The sequence below is a fragment of the Macadamia integrifolia genome, chromosome 2 (assembly GCF_013358625.1).
Source record: "Macadamia integrifolia cultivar HAES 741 chromosome 2, SCU_Mint_v3, whole genome shotgun sequence".
Classification (NCBI taxonomy): Eukaryota; Viridiplantae; Streptophyta; class Magnoliopsida; order Proteales; family Proteaceae; genus Macadamia; species Macadamia integrifolia.
In genome coordinates, this window is record NC_056558.1 from 16085016 (window position 1) to 16111719 (window position 26704).

Sequence of the window (26704 nt, forward strand, 5' to 3'; positions counted from 1 at the left end):
TGCCTTTCTTACATGATATCATAATCCCATAAACTTGACTTTCACCTTCGAACCCTATCTTTTTAAACCCTAGTCTCCATAAAACCCTAAACTATAATAATTTTTTTCTTCCAAGCATGAGTGATATTTGAATTTAAGTTGCCCTACTACACAAGACCATTGGGAAACCAAGAGTTGTACAAACAAAGGATACCCCAAATTGATACAGTACTAGACCGACAAGGATATCATTCCATAATGAGTCAAAACAATCCCAGAATTATACTAGAAAAGAAATTGAATGTAGCAATTTCCAAGCAATATCGCAAACGTTTGTCAAATAAATATCTCTTATTATAATTAAGAATGCTGGAGACTCAGAATGTAGTTTGTAAGAACTCCTAACCCAGCCTAAATTTTCTATCCTACAAGTATCTTCCTCTGTGCCACCTAAGGCTCAATGCTATTTATGTAGCTGTTCTCACATTAGCCACGAAGAGGGCAACAAAGTGGAATTAGCATGTCATATGCACCACAGATCATAGTTGTCATGGAAGCTAAGCGACCTAAGGCAGTGGAGGGGGGAAAACCAAGGAGACACCAACAAGGCAACTAGGTGCAACCTAGGCAACCAAGGCGCCCTTCCAGCAAAGGGCACTTGGACGGCTAGGCGCCACCATGACAACTATGCCACATATCCTTGACTAGTTTTCTCAAGTTATGATCATTCCCTTTTGTTCCAGTTCCATCATTGAAGATCATTCTCTGTGAGTTATTAGAAGGAACAAGATCTTACCCACCAAATAACTTGTTGATAGAGGGAATTTTTCTCCAACCAGAACCCATTTCTTTTACCAGTAATAAATATGAATTGTATTCATCTAGGAGACGTAAGAGAATCAAAAGATTTATATTGGGTATGATGGTTGGCTCCAAGAAGAAAACAAAGACAAACAATAGATAAAAAGAAAAAAAGGATGAGCACAAATAAATGCACAGGCCAAATAATGCCCTACAAAATAGAACCAGAGTTACCAAAAAAACATCTATTACTTTCCACACATTCATTGATCCCATCCTATCATCAGAATTCTACCTGTCCACTTTCCTACAATAAGCCCAAATAGATGCAAACCAGCAGCAACTTCCATAAAATTGAGAGCCACAACAAGCAAACTGAGGCTTGACCACGTGACAAAAAGAATATATGAACTATCTGTAGAACGCATAGCATACTGATGACAATACAGCTCAAACAAAAAAAATGCCCAACACTACAACTGCGAAATAACACCCACCCCCCCCAAAAAAAAAAAAAAAGAGAGTTCCCCATCTTCATCAGAAAAGCATGGTAAACAGCAGTTAGTAAGATGAAAACCTGCCTTTAAGGTGCACCAAATTAACTATCCTCTGACAGAACTGCAGCCACATTAGGCTTCAACTCTTGGGGAAATAGGCTTACCACCAAAGTTCTTAGACAGAATCCCAAGTGTCATTACTTACAAGATCTAGCCTACAGTGTAGAAGAGTCAAGAGAGCAAAAAGAAGGAATGCAAGTATTGGTCAAACAGATTCTTGTGTTATACAATCATGTTCACCGGCATCATATAATTCCATATCTTCAAACTCAACAGACAAAGAAGGAAAACTGATAGAAGGCACACATTGTACATGAACCTACAATCATCTGAGTACTTATGGCTGGGTAAAAGTGATCCTATACCTTTCAAAATATGTCCGGGCGGGGTGGGAGGCATAGAAAATGTTTTCAAAATCTTAATTTTGCATGAATAGAAACATTTAAAAAACCATAACCATTAGTATTATCAAAACAAATAACAATCTCATTCCCAAAATTAGGTCAAACAAATTAAGGCGGATTTCAGCGCAAGGTTGCTCCATTGCAACCTAGTGGTCGCAATTTCAAGGAGGGAAACAGCCTCTCTGCGAAGCGGGGGAAAGAATGCATACATTATGACCCTCCCCAGACCCCGTAAAGATGGAAGTCTCGTGCAATGGGTACACCCTTTTAAGTAAGAACTAAATACGAGCCTAAAAAATTCACACCAAAACTAAGGTTTTCGTAGTAATAGTGGGCGGGCCTCATGAGATCTATGCTGGCTGTCAGAATCAAACGAAGGTCGAAAGACCATTCGATTCATTAAGGACGGCCTATTTTGTTCGGTCAATCACCAAAGGCGGGGGGGAACCACTATGGTCCTACCAGACCCCTCAATTCTTTTGCATAGTCCGGAGGCCAGACGCAGCAGAGCAGCGGGGCATAGCGGCAACCTCGCCTGGCGCCATTCCCGGACCTAGCAGCAGACGGTGGGCCAGGCCTGAATTCAGACCAGACCAGACTTTCTTTGTTTGAGCTGCTCCCACGCACGCAGACTAGCAGATCTCAGTTGTCCTGGACTGGACAAGTACGTGCAAATTGCAACACAAAAGGTGAAACTAAGAATCTTTTTTTCACTTGCATATGATGCAAAGATCTCCATTTTCTTGTCGATGAGCTTAAGAATCAATCCCTTACTTCTCAAAATCCACCATTCTCATCAACCAAACTTCAGAGTTAGTCATTTAGCTTCGTGAACCATTTAAATAAAAAATTTGGGGGGAAAGTTCAAGGTTCAAAACACATATTACTTGCAACTTTGCAAGTGATAGACTACTTGCATTTACGTCAGAAGAAGCTAGCAATATAAGAGATCCAATGCATATTCATTCATACAAAATAGGGTTCAAACAAGATGTACCCATAAATGCCAACATGCAGGTCAAACCAGTTTGACAGTTGACTCAGTGCTGTCATCAGAATAAACCATATGAACCCTTAGATTTATATACCATGCCAGTGCATGTTTACAATCATACAAATCCCAGATTCCCAGCACATTTCCCTAACACCCAGCAAAGAAAACACCTTTTGTTTTTTATTTCAACTTTGACCGCCCAAGCAAAGGCACATGATGCATTGTGCTAGACTACTAGTGTGGTCATTGTTGTCAACACACTAGGTCAAAACTCAAGAGAGTCCGTGCATAAGTTTGACTGAGCAAGCAGTGCTGTCAGTTGGTCAAGCATGAAACAGCATTGAGAGGTTTACCAGTATGAGGTGAGCAGCTTGATGATGGTGAGTTGGCCAGATGGAAGCTTCTGGGCACAAAAGAAGACTATTGTGGAAGAGCAGAGCAGTCAGAGTGTAGCTGGACAGACATGGACTGACATGGGTGAGCATGACTAACAGACAAGGCATGGTTGGCAGCAGCTATGGCGATGAGCAGTAGTATTTTCAGCAGGAAATAGGGCAGTGTGTCAGTGAGATGGTTGTTGGCAAGGTATCGGCCTAGCTTGAGATTGCAAACAGAGCCACATCCAAATCCTACAAGGTTACATGGGTGAATAACACTAAATCTCAAGAAACTGATAAGTCTTTGCTCACATATTCTATTTGTGGATTTGAGAATATGGTACAATGAGATGTCCTCCCGCTGAAGGTGTGTCATATTCTTCTTGGTCAACTGTGGTTGTTTGAAAACAAGGTACAACATTGAGGGTATCCGAATACCTACTCTTTCAAGCACGGCAACAAAAACATGAAGTTTCTTCCCGCTAAAGACCTCCATGACATTAAACTCAAGAAGATAGCAAGATTGTTCCTCCTCCAACGAGTTGACACAGACGGCTTCCTTGGTTCTTTTCCAAACTCGACTTCTTTTCAGAGGAGAATCGATGCAGCAGCACGCACTTGACTAATTTGACAAGAATGACCAGTTTTGGAAGCCCAAACATAGACTGAACCGGTCCAACCCAGGCTATTGGTCAAACAAGGGTTGGGAGTACTTTACTTAGTAGATTATTTATTTTTATGTCTTTTAACTTCTTATGTTGCTTGGGTAGGATACGTAGGACTTAGATAGGCTTCGCTTACAAGTTGTTTAGTTTTAGAGTCGCAGTAGGAGTCTTTGGTTTTCTCTTTAAATACTTGCATGTACCCAACAATGGACACAGTGATTTGAATATAAAAAAGTGTTGGTCGATTACTCAAAGTGAGTGTGATTGTGTAGTTCTCTTCCTTTCCCCTGCTACTCTAAGTATATTCTCATATTCTTCCCTTCTCCTGACCGGCCCTCCACCAACATAACCTGCTATTGGGCTTACATAACATAAATGAATCCTTGATACACCAAAAAAAGGAAGAGGGGGGAGGGGGGGGGGGGAGCAGCTTCATTTTTCTTTTTCTCCACCCCCACACCCCCACCCTCTGAGAAATAAAGATCAAGGAAGCATAGACTGCTCACTGAGAAATAAAGATCACTAAGAAACAGCTAAGAACGAAAGTTGCTCAATGACATCACGGTGAATCCGTTTTCAGAGAGGAGTTGGCAGTTAAAACTCCCAAACTCCAACAGAATAGACAACCTAATTACACAATCAGCAACTGTGTTGACAGAAACAGACTTCCATTCAAATCTAGGATTAATCTTTCCACGATGCTTTCCAGATTGCAAATGGTAACAGATTCCAGAAGACTTTACCACTCTGACCAAAGGCTCTCACCTTCCACACCCAACCTGTGCCATGCGCTGCCATAGACCACCCACGCAAGGTTCGAAATCTGGCTGAAACCCAAATTTGGGCTGAAACTTCTGCATGCTGAAACCAGGTATTTTTCTGGGCTATAGGGAAACTTTTCGAGGCCCTAAAAGTGTTTATTTGGTCTAATTTTTTGTGTGCAGCTTATTTTTTACTTTTTAAACCTAATCCATGAACTATTTTCACCCAAAAAAAAAAAGAGGAATATATAGTTGTTAAGAGTATCTGCTTTCTAGCATAGTCACTTAGGAGTTCCATAAGCAGTGCTTCATTAGAAGTCTAATAGAAAATTGCAATTCATTTTATTTTTCCAAGTTTGACATTTTCTCTATGCTTGAGGGGAAGCTCCGATCCACCATTAGGCAATACGAAAGTTGTATTAGCAGACATATATTGTTGAGATGTTGGGAGTTGTAGAGCTATAGTCATGCATCGCTTTGTGAAGGAGAAATTCAAGAAGAACCTTCATGCTAAGAACAAAAATAAAAGAAAAGACGATATTACTTTGTCTATGGCAAGCTTGGACACTTCAAGCGAGATTGCCAACATCTTAAGAAGAAAGGCAGCAAAAAAGCCATAGTTAATCTCACAGAGGTGGACACTTGAGGATCTCTCTCCACCTAATGCCTTAAGCTTATCGGTTGGACCTTCCCATAGATACTTTATTTGGTTTTAATTCTTTTAACATCCAAAAAAAAAAAGAGACTTTGTAAAGTTGTAGATCGGGTCATTCTAACTAACATACAAAAAATTGAAAGCATTCTACTATGTTTACTACGACATGTACAAAAAATGCATTTGGGGAAAAATAAGGTTTACTATGAAGCTCCAAGTAGTCTTCTATAGCTTGATCTTCCTTGATAATGCATGATATGGGAGAAGATTGCAAGATTTTAGGGAAAAAATGATGTTTTTGGGGCCAAATATGTGTTTCCCAGTTATAAGTTATAACCATCAAAATCTCTGAAATTTGAACTGAAACAGACCAAAACTGGTTGAAACCAATTATCTTTTAGTTTAGGACCCTACCGAACAACGAAATTTCAGCCAACACCACATGTTTTGGCCGAGATTTAGAACCATAAAATCTCCAGAGATTGGGAATAAGACAGAGGGAAAAGGGTCAATGTAGCAAAAATTAACCAACATTCTTTAATCTTATTAACCTGGCAAAGATAGCACGTATTCAGAATGTATTACCCCCTCTTGATTATCTTGACCATAAAAGTTGTTCAAAGGAAGAAAGACACCTCTATAGAGAGCCACAAAAATTTTCTGGAAAGGACAAATCACTAGAGCAATCACAGGTTGATGCACAAGTGGATGTAATCACAAAGATGCCACAAAATGACATTCCACCATAATCTTATAACCTACCTCACCAAACCCTAAACCTGACCAACACTCACAAGCCAACCGACAAATTTGAACTTCTCCCACGAATTCAAACTGTGAGAAAACATTGAAATACCAAATATTGCTACAACTACTCCGGCTTCCATGTCAACACCAATCCCATAGAAAAATTTGAAGGCTACCTCCAGCAGTTCATTGTCACACCGAGATTCTATGCAGAATCTGCTGTGGTCCCCAAATCCAACTTACATAGCGGATAAAACTAACTAAAACTATTGGCTGCACTGAAGATTTCTTTCCAAAAATTGATATCAAAATCTAAAGCAACGCCCTGACTAATATAAAAGTGTTCCCTTTATAGAAAATGTAAGGTCAGATGTGCTAAACAACAACACACTGCATGTTCAGACTCAGAGGAAAGAGCAGCAGCTACTATCTTGCCATATAAATTTAGTTAGACATTGACTTCTTAAACTGCACTATTGCTTCTCTTCTCCACAGACCACTTTTTCTTATTGGGTGGTGCAAGGAGGGTTCACCTAAAAGCCGACAGAATCTGATGACAACACTGCTTTTAGCTGAAGAGTATAACCATCAGAATGAAGAAAACTAGCTCAACAAGAGTCACAATCCTCTCCATATATAGTAAAGCAGTCTACGTGAAATTGGATATCATAGCTTCAAAAAAACATGGTGAAAGTATTCAAAAACAACAGTCCACTGAAATAAAACATTTTAAATACAAAGTATGATGTTTCGATCAAAGGTAAAGACTTTGTAGCCTTCTTTTTTGTTTCTTTTTTTATTGTATTGTTACAAAAGGGAATGGAGAATATAGCTGACAAAGGATGGAAAAAGGTTCGCAAAAAAAAAAAATGCAAGTACAATGCTGAAGATGTAAACTACCACAACCAACAGGCAGAAAAACGATTTTATACAAGACCTAAAACTAAAAATAAAATGGCACAAATGAACGAATCGAGTAGGCATTTGAAATACATAGCCACACGTGACCATAGTTCCAATGAATGGGTATAAAGATTGGTACAAACATTAAAGTGCAGTGAGGACCACTGTGGAATGACATAGGCAAAAACCTCCTCCCAAGTATACAACGACTGAACCATGGAGATTTGTGCCAGTCGAGTGGATTTCAATAAACATTGTTGGTACAATCACAAACCTACGATCCAGGGGAACACATTCAAAATAGTACCAGTTGTGTCCTTCTCACCATCAATTTGAACCCTTAAGGTTTGAAAGGCCTAGCCCAATAGCCCACAAGTTCCTTTCCAAGAGTTGCATACCTTTCTGAGACACATGGCCATTCATGATATCCAAGTAAAGCATATTTTGAATCTAAAAACTGTTTACCAAAATATGTTCCCTCTCCTAAGCATATTCTCTTCAAAAGATTACATATCCTCCTCTGCTTCATAAGAGTAGAGCGTTTCTTCTGCCATTAGTGTGATAAAAAGTACAACTAAAGAGAAAAACAGAAAACCAAAACAACTACATAATAAAAGCCTCACAGATGCACATCAAAGCGATCAAAAGTCAAGAGATAACATAATAAACTTCTACTGCCTAGGAATATTTGAGTCTATGAACAATAGATTTATGGTATTTCTTTCGGTTTCCCAATCACATATGCCGCCTAGAATAGGACAAGGTAATTTCTATTAACAAAAGCCTACAATGAAACAGGTGATTAAATCAAACACCTAATCATTTCTGTCCTTCCATGGACTAAATAATTCACCCTTGATAGTTGATGAATAAACTCAGTTGTAGGTCGCTACATGTGAACTCAGGAGCTTGCAATAGCTAAATACCATAATGCTACTCTGTAGAACTAGTGGCAACTAATGCAAATATGATGGAAAAGACACAAGCAATAAACGTACCATGGCTACACCGAATGCAGGCACCATACTTAACCTTGCATAAATAACAAACTAATTTTCTCCTAGTCCCCTTTATTCCTTCAACATTCATGATTGGCTCCATCGTCCTCAAGTCCTGTACGTACACCTCAGGCAGCCATTGACAACAAACCAAGTGAGCAAACTTCACAGTGCCAATGTCTTCGGTTTCAACAGCTCCCTTGGCAATCGGTTTTAGAGCACCACCCTGTTTAGGACAGAGCACACAAGGCCTCAACCAAACATCATCACCATTGTTCACAGATACATTACCCACAATAGAATTTTCAACAGCACCAGTCAGTTTGCACCAAGAGCACAACCACGGTCCATCTGGAAAAGTTTCCACACCATAGCATTTCTGATGTACTGATACTTTACATAATTCACAAACCAGCATTTTGTTCAATGGTTCCCCATTGCCACACAAGCAACAAACATGGCAGACAGGTGACTCATGTCCTTCAGAAGGCTGGGTAATAACCAGTCTTTCCAAACCTGCATCCCCACCTAAGAGTTTCCTTTTCTTGGAAGGTCGCTCAGAAGTTAGTAGACTTTTATTCCTGGAACCCATCAACCATTGCAAACCAATAGACGACAATGCCAATGAGGAAGGTTCTGCCACCGAAGACCCTTCTTCTGGCAGAGGCAAAGTACCAACTTCTGAAAGTGTGGGAGGTCTAACTGAAGAACCCATTTCGTTCTGAGATAATACATCAGCTCCCCCACCATCAATTTCCAAAAATTGCTCCTCCTCCTCCTCGTTCTTCTGTGAACTAGTACTAACTTCAAGTGCATTGTCACAAGTCCTTATAGTAGCATCCGACATCCAAGGAATCGATAAATAAGCCTGAATAGCAGAGGAACCAAAAGATGACACAGCAACCAAATTCTCAATATCGGTCAATGTAACTGGCCTGAAGCAATCCTCAGTCTCTACCCAAATGCTCGGCAGCGTTGGAGTCTGTGCAATCAAATCATGCCCCAAAGACTTCCCCGCCGATTCAGAATGAGATTTTTTATGCCTCTTCCGACTCTCAGAATACTTAGACAAGAAATCCGACAACCCAAAGGGAAGAATAGGAACCCTCGAGAGCACGGCCTCTTCAGTATCATAAGGTGAACGCACGGACAAAGCCTTCCGCGCCTGCACATAGAAATCGACACCAAAATGTTCCTCTCCACTTGCCAGAATTTTGGTGGAAGACACCCTAGAAACAGGGCAAGGTTTCTCCTCGGTGCCGCAACCTCCCTCCGCACCCCTACCCATCATCTTCCGCCGATTGCATCGGCTTCCAGTCATGGTCGTGAAAAGCCAGAGCCACCACCACCACCGTCCATTCTCTCAAACCCTAACCCTAGCTCTAGCTCTGGTTATGTTCGTCTCATCCAACGACAAAGAAAAAGGATGGGAGAAGGAGAGAAAGCAGAAGCAGATTATGAATGAAATCTAGGGTTAAGGATTTTTCAGTTATTTTCAGCTTCAGTTTTCGGATCCGTTGAAGAATGTTGATAGAGAGAGGGAGAGAGAGAGAGAGAGAGAGAGAGAGAAAGATTAGCGTTTTCTGCAGGCAGAAAAGGAGGTCTGTTTTAATGTCTAAATAAATTTTTTTTTTAAAAAAAAAATTACTGTGAAAGAGAAGAAGACAGTTGGGAAATCATAAAATATTATTATTAATTTATTATTATTACTTTTTCCGTTCGATTTCTCCGCGCGCTGTGATGTTTAAAGAGGAGGAGGAATGGAGGGAAAGAAAAGGAAGAGAAACAGATTGTATAAATAACTCCACGTGCACGTGCACGTGCACATGCGTTGCTCTCTCTCTCTCCATAATTGGATTGGACCACGTGGTTGTGGTTGTGGTAGTGGTCTGACCGACAGTTTTTTTTTTTTTTGTTGGCTAAACTGACCGGCAGCTTCATCTACTAAACAACCAAACAGATTATTAGGTTCTTCCCTACCGAAAAAAAATTAATAAGATTTTATGCCAACAAAAAATGATATCCAGTGCAAAAGGCCCAGTTTTCGTTTGGAACTTGCCATCATTGGGTTGTAATGGAACAATCTTATTATTGTGTTAAGTTTCACCCTTTAAAAAGACTGAATGACAATGTATGTGACATTCTATTTATTTTTAATGTTCTTTCAAAATGGATTAGGTGAAAAAAACACATGTGAAGTTGTTCACGCAGAAATGATACACAAATATGTAATAACAAAGGCCCAATAAACCCAACTCTCGACCCTAAAGCTCAACAAACACTTTTCCCCATTCGCACTCTCTCAAAGCTCCCCTCTTCTCCACCATCAGCTCCTTTCCCTGCCATTGTACTTGACTCTCAACCCTCCAATAGGAAGAGTAGGGATCTATCTCTGCTTCTCCATGTCATATTGTGTATGTCTAGTAGCTCTCTGACAAGAGAACCATGAGTGACTTGGATAAAAAATAATGAGTGAAGGATCATTGAGCATATCATTCTCATAAACGCCATCACTCAAGGTATGTCATGACTAGAGAGTTACGAGCTTGGAATCTCTGCTATGAGATGCCTTGGGCAAAGAAGGGTTGTCCCAAGCATCCGAAAGTCTCCATCGAGTGATGTCGAAGGTGTTCAATCAGCTTGGATAGGTGGGGGAATTGTGGGGAGGCAAAAGAGATACCCTGCAAGCATAGGTACAAGCTAGGTCGTATACATAAATGGTTGAGTATGCATAGGTCTTGCCTTATTTGTTAGTTTGAGATGCCGACTAACAAAGAAAAGTGTAGGAAGAGAGGCCTGGTGATCACGATGACGTAAGTGAAGATGATGGAGGGAGAGATAGGAGGGCTGATAAGAGAGAATTTTGAGTTGCCTTCACCCTTTTTTTTTTTTTTTATTTGTAGTAGTGGTATCATAGGTTCAACAACAATATCAACAATTACTACTACAACTGAATTTTGTTTCTCTTCTAATTCTTCTCCAATGACAATCGAACATCACATAATTTTAACTGTAAGACAAATTAAATTGCTTTTGGAGATTACTTTTATCTCTTAATTTATGGGAAAAGTGCACATGATTAATTAAGTTGGTTTTGTAAAGAGAACTCTAGTTTTTTTCTTTTCTTTGTCCCCCTTTTAAATTCTAATAACCAGTTCACATTTCATATACTGTATAGAGGGGACATATAGTTGGATTCCTTTGAAGAAATTTCATATTGAATGTGTGTTATTTAGCTTTGTCTTCTATTTTGTAATGAAATGTTCGTTGCAAATTAACACTATATAGAGTTTTTATGGGCATATTGGTTTAAATTATGACTGGGACGATGCATATGTCACATATATAGTATATGTCTCTGGTACTATTTCTTTAGATCCATGAGAAGTGCAAGGCAAGATTCTTCAATACATTTGAACTAATTTACGAATCTGCAATTACTTGTAAGATGTTATTGGGATCCAACATTGATAACATGAGGACAAGTGGATGGTGGATTTGTCATTAATATACATGGTTACATAGAATATTACAAAAAAATTCCCAAATGGAAACAAATGTGGGTCTTACCATAATAAAGAGACCAACCAGCAAACCTTGCAAGGAAGCATCAAAATTTTTTACAAATCTAACAGCATTGTAGCCCATAAGTGTTTATGTTCTTTTTTAGTGGTATAAATACTTTTTTCCTATTTTGCCATACGACATTTTTTTTTTGTACATAAGTATTCCAAATGAACAAAAAATCACAAAAAATAAAAAAATCTAACTCAAAAGTACTAATTTATAATAGAAATGTTGCCGTACAACCCTTAAATTACTGTGACAAATAAATAATCATACATGAAAAAAACACATGATATATAAATGTTCGGCAAATGCCTACATCCTCTACCTAGCACGAACTAGCACTTTCATCATAGTATCACTTTTCTGGTACTATCCAAACCATCGCATTCTCGCTCACCCTATTAGGGAATTGCCTATTATTTTTCCAAGATCACGATAAACCTAGTGTTTTTATTGAGGACAACCAACCTTTGAAAAGTTCAAAAAGTTATAAGCCGATGTTGAGAACCATTTAAGCAAATGTATCAAATGTTTTAGAATCTATTGAAGTGGAGTAAACTTATCAGTTGAATTTATAAACTACTTAAAATAAGATAAGTACATACTATCTTAATTGAGTGCCCCAGGAACACCAAAACAAAATGGTGTTTTAGAAAAAAGGAACAAGACTGCGTTAGACATGGTTCATTCTAAGTTCATCTACTCAAAGCTACCTTTAAATTTTGTTTTCGATTTTTCTTTATAGACCATTATCTATCTATGAAATTAGGTTATGACTAAATCTATATGAATGACTCTGTGAGTTGTGGAATGGGTGAAAACTCAATGTATGGCATGTTAGACTGTAGGGTTATGTTGCATATGTTAAAAAAGTAAAGTTAGAATCCAAATAGATATATGCTACTTCTTAGGACACCCTAAGGTCATTAAAGTGTATTGTCTGTGTGATCTTGCATACCAAAAGGTTTTTATGAGCAAGCATGTGACATTACTTGAGGATAATCATATCTATCCATAATTTGATATTGTGATGATTAAAAAACTATCTAGTGATGATACACCATTTATTTACTCATCCGTGGGTTTCCCAGATGATTAGGACGAATTGGGGATTGTGTGGATGGATGCACAGTCCCAGATTCGATTCTCCATCTGTGCATCTGCGATCTAGCTGGTGACCGTGGCCGTGGATTGCTGCGTTAGTCTCCCTAACGATTAGTCAAGGTGCGCGTAAGCTGGCCTGGACACCTTGGTTAACAACAAAAAATAAAAAATAAAAAATACACCATCTATTTCGGTAAAGTCTATAATTGATATTCTCACATCTAAAAAACAACCTATTGAACATCGTTGTAGTGGGACAACCTTCAAACCTCCAAATCAATATGCCCTCATTAAAAGATGAAAAAAAAAAATAGAAGAGTGAGTCCACGGATTCAAATCTCACTATCTACTTTGAGGTCATATAGAATGTTGACACATATAAATGGAAAGAAGTATACGCTTTGAGATTAATTCTATTATATTCTAACAAAGTTTGGACCACTGTTGATCCAACTAAAGGCATAATTCCTATTGGACAGGCCCCTGAGATCTCTCATTTATTCTTTGCTGATGACACATTTATTTTTTGTAGAGCCACTCATGAGGATTTATCCACTATTAAGTGTATTCTTAATCTTTTTAATGACTTATCTAGCCTTTCGATAAATTTCTTAAAAAGTGGCTTGGCCTTTAGCGCTAACGTGTCACCAGCAGAAAAAGTGGTGTTGTGTCAATCTATGGGAATCCAGGAAATGCCTCTTGATACTGGTTATTTGGGTACGCCCTTGTATCACCACGGGGCTAGATCGACCAACTTCAATAATTTTGTTTGTAGAGTGGAACAAAAACTGAGCACTTGGAAGGCTAAATTGTTAACATTTGCGGGGTAGATCCACTATTTTCCAATCAGCTTTATCTTGTACTCCATCGTATTTAATGTCTTGCTTTGCACTACCTAAAGTTACTTGCAGGAAGCTTGATTCGATTTACTCACATTTTTTGAATGGTGACTCCCCTTCACAAAAACGGGCACACTTGATTGGGTGGAAGAAGATTTGCCTACCTAAAAGGATGGGAGGTTTGGGATTACGTGACTCTGAAACTCATAACAAATCCCTCATTCTCAGACAAGGATGGCGACTTCTTACCAACCCTCAAAGTCTATGGGCCCCCATGCTCAAGGCTAAGTATTTCCACAGCATATCTATTTTTGACCCCCATACTCTTAAATCTAGGGGATCCATTTGTTGGAATGCCATTGTAAGTATTCTCCCTACCTTAAAGCACATGATTTATCGAAGAGTGGGTAATGGGACTAATACTTTTGTATGGCATGACCCTTGGATTTTTAATTCTGAAACTAATCGTGTCTTAACTCTAACACACTAGGCAAATTCTTCTCAAATTGAAAATGTTAGTGCCTTGTTGGTAGGTCATCAATGGAATACATCCTTATTATCTTCTATTTTGCCTATCCATATAGCAAGGTTGATTTCCAAGCTTCCTATAGCTCCTAATACTGATAAATGGTGGTGTCATGTATCAAAGAAAGGGGTATTAACTACAAAGATAGCTGCTCAATTCCTTACAAATTGTTTGCATACTAATACACGTGGGTGTTCTAACAGGTGTTCTTGTTTGTCTCTATGCTCTCAATGGTGGCGATTTTTTTGGAAACTCAAAATTCACCCCAAATTTAAGTTGTTCTTTTGGAGATTGGCCATGGAAGGACTCCCCTCTAACGAGAGTTTGCACAAATGGATGGATTTAGACACCACTTGTGACCTTTGTCATAGGGAACAGGAAAACACTCAACATGTTTTCTTTACCTGTGATTTCACAAAAAGGATCTGGGCAATGGGTCCCTTGGGTTTAAGAGTAGAGTTCTTCCAATTTTCATCTTTCAATGCTTTAATAATGTATCTATTTAATTCGGGTACAATTCCTAAGGCTAACTTAGTTAGGTTCTTTACAGGTTTTATCATAACTTGTTATTTTCTATGGAAGTATAGGAACATGGTTTATATAACTTAAAAATCCCTGGATCCTATTCTTGTAATAAACCAAGTACACAAATGATTTTCTTTACATTTGGGACTGTCATCTATTGCCCATTCAATGATTGTTAGGGAACCAATACTTTCCAATTTACCTCAACAAATTTTTTTAAATGAACATGTTTTGGTTGTAACTGCAATGTCAAACTGGACTCTTAACATCTCAGGATGGGCAACTGCCCTTTGTACTCAAAATATTTGCTTATTTTTAATTGCAAAATTTACAATGACAGGAAAAGCTTTTGAGGGAGTAGCCCAGAGAGTACTAGATGGCGTAGGAGAATCTATAAAGCAAGGAAGAGACATGGACAAAATTTGGACTGATCTGGAAGAACTTGAACATCTAATGAAGCCGAACCGTTTTTTGAAGTGGCCATGGACCACATTATCGAGTAGAATTGAACTGGACAGTTACCTCTCTAAACCTACCATTTGTGTAAAAAATGATGACCTTGTCCAACTTGTTAAGAGGTTTGCTTATAACACTATGGATCGTAGAACTAGGATCTCATATGAGAACTTATCTATTAGCAGTTTGATTAATATGTAATGTTCTTGGTTTTCTTCGAATAAAAAGAAAAATCCTATTGGACATGAGTAGTTAAAAAAATATGTGCATGAAAATGTAGATAAATGCAAAGCAAGATTGATTACAAAATGCTAAACCCAGAAGAAAGGGATAAATTGTTATGGGACATTTTTACCAGTGGCGATAATCAAACCTATTCGGATTTATTTTTCATTATTGCACGATATAATTATAAAACTTGGTAAATCTGTATTCATAATACATTCCTCATTGGGTATCTTAATGAAGATATCTTTATGCAGCAACCATAAAGGATTACTTTTCCAGGAGAAGAAACCAAAGTGTGCAAGGCTATTAAGATCTATTTTTTTCTCAAACAAGCTCTTAGAAGTTGAAACATCCGTTTTGATTGGATAATCAAAATATTTGCCTTTTATCAAAACAAACATTTATAAGAAATATAATGGAAGCACAGTAGGGCTCGATTATAGTATAACTTCGGATAGAGTTTTGTGGAGGACTAAGACCAGTTTTGTGGACCCCATATAGGGGATGTTCTTATGATGCGTCTGTGAGTAATGCTTTACCGCCTTCTCTTATCTCCATTTAGCTCATTTTAACCTCTCTTTTGTGTTTATTTTTTTTTTTCTTATTGTTATCGAATCCATGTAGCTGATCCATTTAATTGGGATAAGGTTATGATTGCTAATGTATAATGGGAACACAGTAATATTCCTAGTCATTTATATAGATGACAAACTTAATTATGATTATGAATGTCATGGCATATTGCCATATGCTAAGGTGTGACCATCTACCAATTTTCTCAATGAATAACTTAGAGAAGCTAATTACATTAGAAGAATTAAGTTTGCGAGATTCCATAAGAATAAGATATTGGGCCTCTCACACTTCAACTACATTGAAAAGGTGATGGTGTGGGTATCATAGTTTTTCATTTCCCTGACGAGGAGGTTTAGGAAATATGGGGGTAATTCCCTATGTTGTATTATATAATGAGTTTCTATCTCTACCTAAATTAGTGTCTAAGACCTATAAATGTCTACTTCTTATGAACAAAAAATTGACTCTAACATATAAGGCAAAGGTCATATGACTAGATCTTTGGATAAGTTCAAAGATATATGTTAAGAAGGTTTTACACACCCAACAACTGCCCGTCTAATGGGAAGCCTCTTTTTATGTATACCAACTCCTAAGCTAATTAATCATACTAACCAGTCTTAGATACTAACTTGCATGATATTAATGCTTGAATGCAAGTTCACTTAGGCTAGATTGTTAGGTCTAAAAGTTTGTATGTATGCAATATATACAGTAAATGTATGTATATATATATATATATATGTAAATAATGTACAAAAGGGAGAATATATATATATATATGTTGTCTAGCTGCCTACACATCTTGAGTGGCTCTAAAATTAGGTCATTCATTTTACTAATAATTTTTCAGGGTTTGGAAGTGCATATGTAGGTATACACCTTGTTAATATATCATGGTAATGGCATACATATCTCGAAATTCCCAAAAAAGCCTTGGTTAGAGATGAAACCCTAAACCAAGTGCACAAATATGTAAATAACTACATATATTGACCTACGTATAAAAGTAACAGTAAATAATTATTTGTAATAAAATAGGAGAGATAAAAAAACATTTTAAAGGCAAAAATGGGCTCATCAAGTGATTTTCATATAATTTTAACACTTTCACAATAATCTGAGATCAATTCGTCACTTCTCGAACCTATAAAATGAGAAGAAAAAAAAATCAACTTTTTAGCACCCAAAATGGGCTTATCGTGTGATTTTCCAGACAGTTCCAGCACTTTCGTAATAATTTGGGAGCAATTCAAAGCTTTTTGGTCAAATATGTGATGAGAGAAATTTTTTAATTTGTAAGACTAGAACGGTGATATTTTGGAGAATAATGGCAATTTAATGGCGTACAGGGAGTAATTCGGAGCTTCCATGACACTTTGAAAATCTTTAGGATTTTTTGCTATCATTGGCTTTGGATTTTAGACATATTCCAAGATTCTGGATACTGAGGGATAATTGAGCGACAAATCTATAGAGAGAGAGAGAGAGAGAGGTAAGGTGTGTGAAAAAGGAAAGGGAGGCGAAGAGAGAGGAGGTTCTGAATCCTCCATTTATGGTTGGGTGGGCATCCATGGAAGGAGATGGTGCCTCATGGCAGCATCTCATGGAATCAAAATATGGGCCCATAGTGCGATCACCTTTTCAGTTATATTCCAACACTGATTTAGGAAGATCTAGCCATTTGATTTCTATGATTCATATACCATAGGGAATTATTTTAATGTACTATTCAATTATGTAAATATTAACCATACTTTTTTTTCAGGAACACAGTCATATCGGTATCCGAAGCAGGAAGTTCTTGCAATGTGATCGCCTGTCAACAAACTTTCAGCCTTATGGGAGTGATTTTTGGAGATTCGATCGTTAGATTTTGACGATCTACATATCATTGAAATTATTTTTTAGTGTTCTAATCAGTGATGCAAGGACCAACCACATATTTGCCTAGGAACATAGTAAAACTTGCATCTCGAAGTAGGCGGGATCTGTAGAGTGGCAAGGTAGTGTTTTTTTTTTTTGGATGAATTGTTAAATAGTGTTAAGTTTGCATAGAATGTTAGGACACTTTAATATCACATAAAGATACTGTTCATAAAAGTTTCAGGTCATTTTGACGATGTTTGGCCTCCAATTTAATTTGGTGGCAAAATTATCACATTCTACTAAAAATCCCTAAGGGTGGCTTTGGGCTCCAATAATTGGCAGCAAGTAGGTATATATACTATGAATGGGTGACAAAATTAAGTATCTACAATGGTCAAATTTAGTACGTAAGACTCAAAGAGTGGAAATGTTTCTTTCATACATGTCAATCTTTTCAAGTCAAAATCCTCAAACTCTAGAGAATATAGAGGTTACGAAACCCAATAGCAAAGTAGTTCTAGGATTGCGTACGATCGCATATATGATCATAGCAAAACAATCTCAGTTTTACAATTTCAGATTGTACAATGATGTAAATCACTTTTTCTTTACTTAATGAAGTTTTCTTTTTTTATTTAAAATAAATAAATAAATAAAGAGAGAGGTTACAAAAAGAATTCATATGCTTCAATTGTGGAAAGTGTTATGTACACTATGTTGTGCATTAGGGCGAGCATTTTTTTATACAGTTAAAATGATACGTAGATACCAATCAAATCATTGAGAAAAAAACATTGGACTATTATGAAGTGCATCCTTGAGTAATTGGGAAGAACTTAGGGTTATTTATTGCCTTATAGTGTTGATAGTTTGTTAGTTGTTGCCTTGTTGGACAGCCGATTTAGATTTTCAAGCCATAAGAATTATTGAAAATCTACTTCTGAATGGTTTTCTCTTTAAGAGAAGGGGCAATCATCTGATGAAGTTTCAAGAAAGTCAATAGTTAACTCCACTAGTAAGGCAAACTATTTGGTAGTTTGTGAAACAACCAAAGAAGGTTTTTAATTGATTTTGAGGTGGTTCCTAAGCTCCTATAACACTACATTATGTTGTATTGTGATAATAGGGGAACGATAACACAAGCCAAACAACTTACGTGGAGTAAAGTATCATCTTATAAAGGAGATAATACAATGTGGTGAAATTTCTACTACCAAGATTGATTTAAAAGACAACTAATTGGATCTTATGAGAAAGAAATTGACGCAAAATATATTAATTTAGGGTGATCATAGATCACAAACGTGCAGTGGTGCTTATAAATCAGCTCGACAACTGGGAGAAAGTGGTCTATGATCAGCTTAGCCGTTGTATCTTTGGTCTATGATCATCTAGGTCGCAGAAGAACTTGACGTTAGCTTTATATAGAAGTGGAAGATTATAACAACAAACTCAGCTTTATTCCAACTTAATGGTGTCGGTTATATGGATCCACCCAAAAACAAAAGGAAAAGAAAATGTGACAGTAAAAGGAAAGAAACAAAACAACATCAAATTAGGAAAATCTAAGCTAAATGGATCGGCTTCATGGATTCTTACCATCTAGACATATCTATCTATGGTCAAACTTGGGACCTTCGACGAGTTTATATCTATCCATCAATATTAATTAATTTGCTTGTATCTATTATAACAATTGTTTGTTTTAAGGTTGAACCTTAAATTGTTTGCATATATGGACATAACTGAGCATTATGTTCATAGGGTTGTCATATTGTATGTCTTTCGGAATGTGATTTCAATATATAAGTGTGAATATTTACGTTTGTATGTGTATTAAACTAGATCATCTGAGAATCTTACATGGACCACTCTCAATTGTTTTGAGTAGCATAATTCTAGTGTTGTTTCAGAACTGAGAGGTTTTCACCGTTGTAGTAGGACATTGTATATTTTGGTGTACCTAAGGTCGATGCCTCACTAGCTATATGTCAATGATTGGATATGCCGAGTTCACCTATGAATGGAAGAGGTGTTCTTTTTCACCCTCAACTGTGGTGAATATCTTGAGGGTTATCCTACTATGATTGGAGAAAATTATGAGCTTTATGAAATCTCTTAATGGAAGTTTTCCATGGACTGCTTCCCTACTTCATTAATATTCGTTACAGTTGTGCTGGAAATCCACGTGTGGGCATGGATATGTGGAAAAGTTCGCTTGACCAAAACAACAACTAACAACAATCAAAGCTTTATCTCAACTTAATGGGGTCGGCTACATGGAGGTTCCAAGCAAGGATGAACGCAATGATCCATTCAAAAAGATTGGTTGATTATGGTTGATTATTACAAAGTGCCAATTGTATACCTGACGTCACAATATAGATCAGTCAGAAACTTATTAGAACATATTATAATAAGGTACCGGGTGTCTACATGGTGTATCAATATAAATCGGTTAAGCCAAAGAGTCATATATGCATTATCTCCATTACCAAGATATTTTATCACCCAACATACTGTTATAAAAGGAGGAATGAGCAAACGAATTCTTGACGACCCTACTAAGTATGAAAGTAACAACCTGAACACACAATTCCATATTAAAAACTATTTAATCAACACTCAACTCCTAAAACACATGCAATGCACATGCATGGGTTTTCGGATTAATGAAAACATCATTGGCAAAAACTTTTGTCTTTTGCAAGTTCAAGAATTCACATCTGACTATGAAATATGAATACCCTCAACTCCTATTAATCGATACTTTGATCCCGAAGGCCAACGTAATGAGACCGAAATCCTACGATTCATATAATTTGCAGTCGAAAACCACGGGACTGATCCGGGCCCACTAAAATAAAAAGAAAACGAAAACGAAAAAAATTGAGTATTTCGTTGCACTATTGCTTGTTTGTCACTTGTCTCTTCCACTCAGGGAGTTGGGACACGAAGGAACCTTCTCCCCGTCTCCTTCCCTTCCCTGTAGTACGTGCCTTATCCTGCTTCTGCTTCTTCTTGTCTCTGTGGTGGTGTTAGCAGAGTAGTAGCATAAGAGCTTGATTCAAAAACTTCTTTAAAGAGAGAAAGATGGATTTAGGTGAGTTATGGGCGATCTATGGTCCCGGCTTCGCCGGTGCCGTATTTGGTGCCGGTTGGTGGGTCTGGGTCGATGCCGTTGTTTGCAGTTCCGTCAAGGTCTCCTTCGTGCATTACCTTCCTGGTTCGTTCCTTTCTCTTATTCTTATTCTTCTTTTTCGTTTTTCTTTGCTTTAATTGTTGTCGATTTCGTTTTGAACTCTCGCAGGGATTTTCGCATCAGTGGCCGCTCTGATGTTCAATTGTGTTAGAAGAGAAGACATTGATTACTCCCCCTACGATGAAGGAGAGTGGAGGTGAGTCTTTTATCCAAGATTTGAATTATTTTTATGTCTAATTTCATTTTTGATTGTTGTTCCTCTGCCGATTATATATGTACGCTGTTTGGTTTTATTTAAAATTCTCTACGTCTAACAATTGATTCCTGTTGAGGGCATCCAGAAATTATCAGTTGGGGGAATGCATAGGAGATAATTACTCTTAATTACATAACTATTCTTGCTTACGGGATACTTTAGGTATAATCCGAGATTTGAAGCATGTGAATTGGTGTTTATCACAGTTGCTTGTTAACCATTGTATCTCAAGGCTTTGGCTCTCCACTCATTACTCAACTTAGGTTTGACTCATTTATTCTTGGCAGGAGTAACTATTTTATTTTTCTGGGGTCCACCCATTATTAGAATCATTACAAGTTCATTTAATAAGTTAGAAAATTAGTGAACACAATTTTGCTGCTTCACTTGAATGCAACTTATGTATGACTGTGTGTAACATGGGGAATATCTAAGAGAGATACCAATTGAATTGATGATTACCAATGATGGCCTTTCGACTTTTCGAGGAAACTAAGTTTTAAGTGAACTCAGAAATCAGAGTTATGAAGTAAAATATGGAATGGTTAAAGAGCACTAGGTGACTCCAATCCGCATCTTTGAAGAGAAAACCCTCATAGGCATAAAGAATATTATAATGTAACTGGCCGATATTTTGCGCCACCTTCCAAAAAATTTGCAGTTATAGCTTTGAGAAAAGAACTGATTAGCATCAATTGGAGCTCTCAGGCATTTTGAGAACAAGAGTGGTATATGGAGTGATATGTTCTCACCTGCTTTAACATGTATGTTGTGTATGACTTGATGAATCTATATTCCCTCAAGTTCCTTTAATTGTGCCTTTCCCTCTTCGGGACTGATTCATTGCGGGTCCATTGCATAATGTGGTGTCTGATTAATGCAGTGCTAACCTTAAACCGGCATATGCCAATGAGATCGGCTTGCGACAGGATCCCAGATATCAGGATAGAACCAGATTGAAAGAAAGCATATAACTTGATACACTACAACAGATATCCAAGTGGGAAAGAAAAGTAATAAAAGAAACAATACAAGAGAAGGATATGATTACGAATCACCACCTGATTACAAGGGTTGGAATCTCCACCAATACCCCAACCTTGGAATCACCACCAAGGTTTTCCTGAAATCACAATCACAATCACAATCCTACTGACATACTACAGCAGGGAGCATCCTGAATCACCACAGAACCCAAGGCTGAAGCCAAACTTATCATTAATCAAATTGTTGCATTTCATAGCATATCAGACCACTAATTTATAGACAAACCCCTCAACTTTTTATTCTTAGCACAATCACAAATTAGAAACTTTCCTAAGTTCTTAAACTTGAGAATCAAGGAATCCGAAAACAGAAACTTTTTAGAGCTTTGAGAATTTCTAAAACCATATTCAACAATTATTTAATAAAACAGAAACAATCCAAATTATTAATTCAATATGGACCCAATCTATACTAAATCTTTTAGGAAACTGAAAATAGAAATTATAAAGTAGTACTCAATTCCATATAGAACTCAAATCCCTTGTACACGGGTTCATACAGTTGGTCATTTACAATGGAAAACCCCAAAATACTTGGCACATATAACCCATTAGGGATTTAGAATTGATTCTTCAGAACTAAAACCATAATTGTTTAGGCGACTTCACAACCAAAGGTGTTCGAGGGGGGCTTAGGCGGCAAGGTGCCCTAGGCGTGCATTAATGACTATATGTAGTATAGCTACGATACTTTTATATAATTATGTTTAGGGAGAGGGCTGGGCATGCTGCTAGTTTTCTTGGAGCAAGTGGCTCAACCAATTGGGGGGGGTGCTGGGATGCAAGGGGCATGAAGGTCATTCCCACAGGGGAGGGATAGAGAGAGTGACACAGGACATCCTTTTCCCTTATGTTTATATGCAACATAGAAACCATTTCAAGGCACAATGTTATAATTATGCTAGTAATGGCCTAATATGAGAAAATTAACATATAATAAACGAAGCATAGCATAATATATAAGCATATTCATTAAAAAACAAAGCAATAAACATAAATCAACGTAAACTCATGAAGTGTCAATTTGATGCTCCTCAATGGAGATCCCTAGAATAATAGCTTGCTTGTGGAAACCAATGGTGTATTATTGGTTTTCTTGGCCCTTTACCTTGTGCATTGTCATCGAATCCACTAGTCCTTCTCATTACCAATGTCCTATCAGAGCCCTGCGAATTAGAGTTTTCAACTTCTTCCATGACAACCCAGAAATGTCATGATTCCTCATATATGCATTCCATCAAGTTAGTGCATAATTTGACAATGTTTTTGTTTTGTCTTCTTTTCGACGGATCAGCCCTATTGGAGAAGGGCTTCTAATTCCATATGACAGGAGAACAAGCATTCGCTGGATGGCCAAACATTGAATGAAATGTTGGCATGGGGCTTCGGCAATTTCAACTCCATTTTTCAGTATTTTCAATTGAAATTGATCTTGTATACGCCTGTTGAAGCACACGTTGGAGCATCCGAACAAAGTATCAGAGGCTGCCGTGGAAGAGACAGTAGCAAAAGGCACTAGTCTCCGTTGATCACCTACCAGCAGGGGAAGCTGCATATGTGGAAGGAACTAACTAGGGTTTAGGTACCAATTCGAAGAGCATTCGTTTACCGGAGTCGAGAGCAGCCAGCCCTAGAGGTACCACACTAACAGCGGCATCCCGACATGATATGGATCCCTACGCAGTAAACCCATCATTTCAAAAGCCGTCACTGGCATAGCTAGGCATAGGCATAGGCATAGCAAGGCACAGGTACAAGTGGAGACACAAGCAAAGGCAAATCCCGTTAGAACTTCATAGTCCAGGAATCAATGTGTTTGTGAGGACAGGCGAGAACCAATGGTTGTTGGTCTCAACTATATATCATGAAAGCCTAGGGGCTTAGTGTTTGTTTTTGTAGTTCATGTCTCTTCTCACCATCTCAACTACAGTGAAATTATCTATGTAGTTCTTTTAGAATTGATAGGTTGTTCTACTCTTGTGTCCAATGGCTTTATGACACTCTTTATGCTTGAGCTTCATTATGCATGGGACTAAATATAAATTAAAATTTGTTCTCAATCTTGTGTGCTACTAATAGGCTTATAAAAATTTGAGAACCATGAACAAAGAAGAGGAAAGAAGAGAGACAAAGAGATTGGTGTAACATGGGAGTCACAACCGTGTGGTGTAATTTGGTAGTCACAACTGTGTGGTTGGAACTACCCCTTTCATTCAATATATAAACTAGCTATTACAATGTCATAACACAAATAGGAAAGTAAAAGGCATAATAAAAAAAGGAAACTAACTTTAACTTAGGTAACGACTATTCTAAACCCAATAGGACATTAACAATGATATATTAAATATAATCCCACGGTATGGAGGTCTATGGTCACCCATAGCCCTCCAACTGACACATTCAGTAATACATTCAAACACTCCCCCTCAAGCTAGAGTATACATGTAGCAAAAGAAACCTCCAGCTTGGACCAACAAGAACTCCAACAAGCACAGAGAGAACTTCAATCAACCCTCATAAAGCCATCAACAACTCCAAAAGCCAAAGCCCTTCCAGGATGGAACTCCAATACCAACAAAAGCCCTTACCAAAGAAGGCAGTTCAATAGCAAAGAACAACAACACCAGAAGCCCCTCCCAAAGAAGGAACTCCAACAAAAATTGTAGCATCCAATAGTTACATCAAAAGTCCTTCCCAAAGAAGGCACTCCAACAAAAGTGTAGCACTCAACAGCTACATCAAAAGATTTTCCCAAAGAAGGTACTCCAATAGAAACTGTAGTTCCCAATAGCTACAACAAAAGCACTCACAAGTCTCAAACAAAGATCTCCCCAAATAGAGGTCTAACAGAAAATTCCACCATAAATAGACACCATAAGGCCACCAGGGACCAAACAATATCAGGTTGTTGAATATACTAAACAACATTAGGTCGTTGAATATACCATCTTCAAAAGAGAAAATAGTTGCTGAGGACAGACATGAGCATATACGTCTTTAAATGAAATAATATCTAGCAAACAATCAATCAAATCGAACAGATAATAATTTGAATCTCGCCCTCACATGTAGTACACAAGGACAAATATTTTCCAACAACCACCATCACAAAGAATCCCATAACCAAGAGCACCACAATAAAATAATTTTCTATCTCCCCTTTACTGTAGCAAATATGAACAAATAACTCCAATTACCTTGCATGCAAGTATCGATTTTCCCAAAAAAGGGAAAATTCCAAATTGAGGTGATCTTGGACCCACCAAAGAAATAATTTGGCACATACATATGCCCAATGGAAATTCTGTAATTGCTTTGTATAATCCCCAATTGGTGCAGAACCCCGGGTCGAAATACTCAATTGGGTTCACCATTAGAATTCAATTAATCCAAGTTGATGGCAATCTTGTAATTAATCCATCAATCCCGGGTTTAAACCTATTACTGACCACAATTATGGGCCTGTCCAAGCACACGATAGCAAAAAATAAGGAAGAATGGCATAACCGTAATCAACCAAAATTGAAAAGGGGATGGTATAGCTATAATTTAATTGCAATTCAATAAAACACAGCCCCAAGGCAAAAGGGTAAACTTGGAAGCACAAGAAAAATTAGGACATTAGGTTATTAAAGGCAAAGAGGGGTAAATATGAAAACAAAAGAATAAAGAAAAAGGGTCAAACAAGTACCGTGAGTTATTGTCTAAGTGTCTAACTACTCATATGGGGGTAGTTCTGGGAATTAATAGAAAAGAGGCTAACTAAAGCAACCAAGCAACATATGGAAGAAAAAGAAGAAGAGAGTTTTCTTCTTCATTCCTCACGAAACCAGCAGTAGCAACCACTTGAATCGAACAAACCAGGAAAGAGGAGGGCAGCAACTATGGAGTCACTAGCAGAAATCGTAAACCAAGATCACAGCAGCAAGAGAATAGGGTTTCCCTTGGAGCAATGCAGCAGACACAGCCAGGAGACCCGAGACCCGAGACCCGAGACCCTCAATCCCAGCAAATGACCAGCTAAGGGTTTGATCAACAGAACATTCATCTTCAACTTGAGATGAAGCAGCGACAAACGGAAGGGGCAAACAGAACTTGATTTCATTTCTCAGGCCTGTTGATTCCTCCCAAAAGTAAGCTGAGTAAACACCATGTAGGTTGAGAACTTCTGCAACCTGAATCTGATGATGAAAGGAAACTCAGATCTGAATCTGAGTTGTAACTCGCAAGAGATGAACCGATTGGGGTAGGAATCCAGGGTATGGTTAACTTGGAGACCAATTTCCTTCGACGAAAACCACGCGACCAACAGAAGGTTATCTTCTTTAACCTTTGACTGCAGCAGACCAGCAATCAATCAACAACAAATAAGCAGCTTCTTCAACCTTTGAACAGACAAAATCAGACATGATCTTCAGATATGGTTTGCATCAACCTTCATTGAAACCAAGGATTAAAGTATCGGTATCGGTCACCGTATCGGTTGACCAAAATTAAGATACGTATCAGAGGGTATCGTATCGTATCGGAGATACACTAAGATACGCTAAAGATACACACATAAATGGATAGGAAACATTTTTTTAAATACTTTTGCATAAAGAATTTGTTAAAAAAAGCTATTGATAACATGTATTATGCATAAACACTAAATTGAGGGTAT

The 26704-nt window shown here is 37.8% G+C and overlaps 2 protein-coding genes across 4 annotated transcripts in view; one reads left to right on the forward strand and one right to left on the reverse strand.

The window, feature by feature from the left end:
- LOC122062708 overlaps positions 1-9419 on the reverse strand; it is a 38546-nt gene extending 29127 nt beyond the window's left edge. For all 3 annotated transcript variants that reach the window (XM_042626354.1, XM_042626359.1, XM_042626366.1), the window contains exon 1: positions 7842-9419. In XM_042626354.1, the coding sequence (XP_042482288.1) occupies positions 7842-9162 (1321 nt within the window). In that variant the 5' untranslated portion in view covers positions 9163-9419. The remainder of the gene's footprint in view (positions 1-7841) is intronic.
- Positions 9420-20421: 11002 nt separating this feature from the next.
- The window catches only part of LOC122093256 (transmembrane protein 50 homolog), a 9313-nt gene continuing 3030 nt past the window's right edge, over positions 20422-26704 (forward strand). Inside the window, exons 1-2 of the mRNA XM_042663547.1 lie at positions 20422-20760; positions 20845-20932. Coding sequence (XP_042519481.1) covers positions 20628-20760; positions 20845-20932 — 221 coding nt within the window. The 5' untranslated portion in view covers positions 20422-20627. The remainder of the gene's footprint in view (positions 20761-20844; positions 20933-26704) is intronic.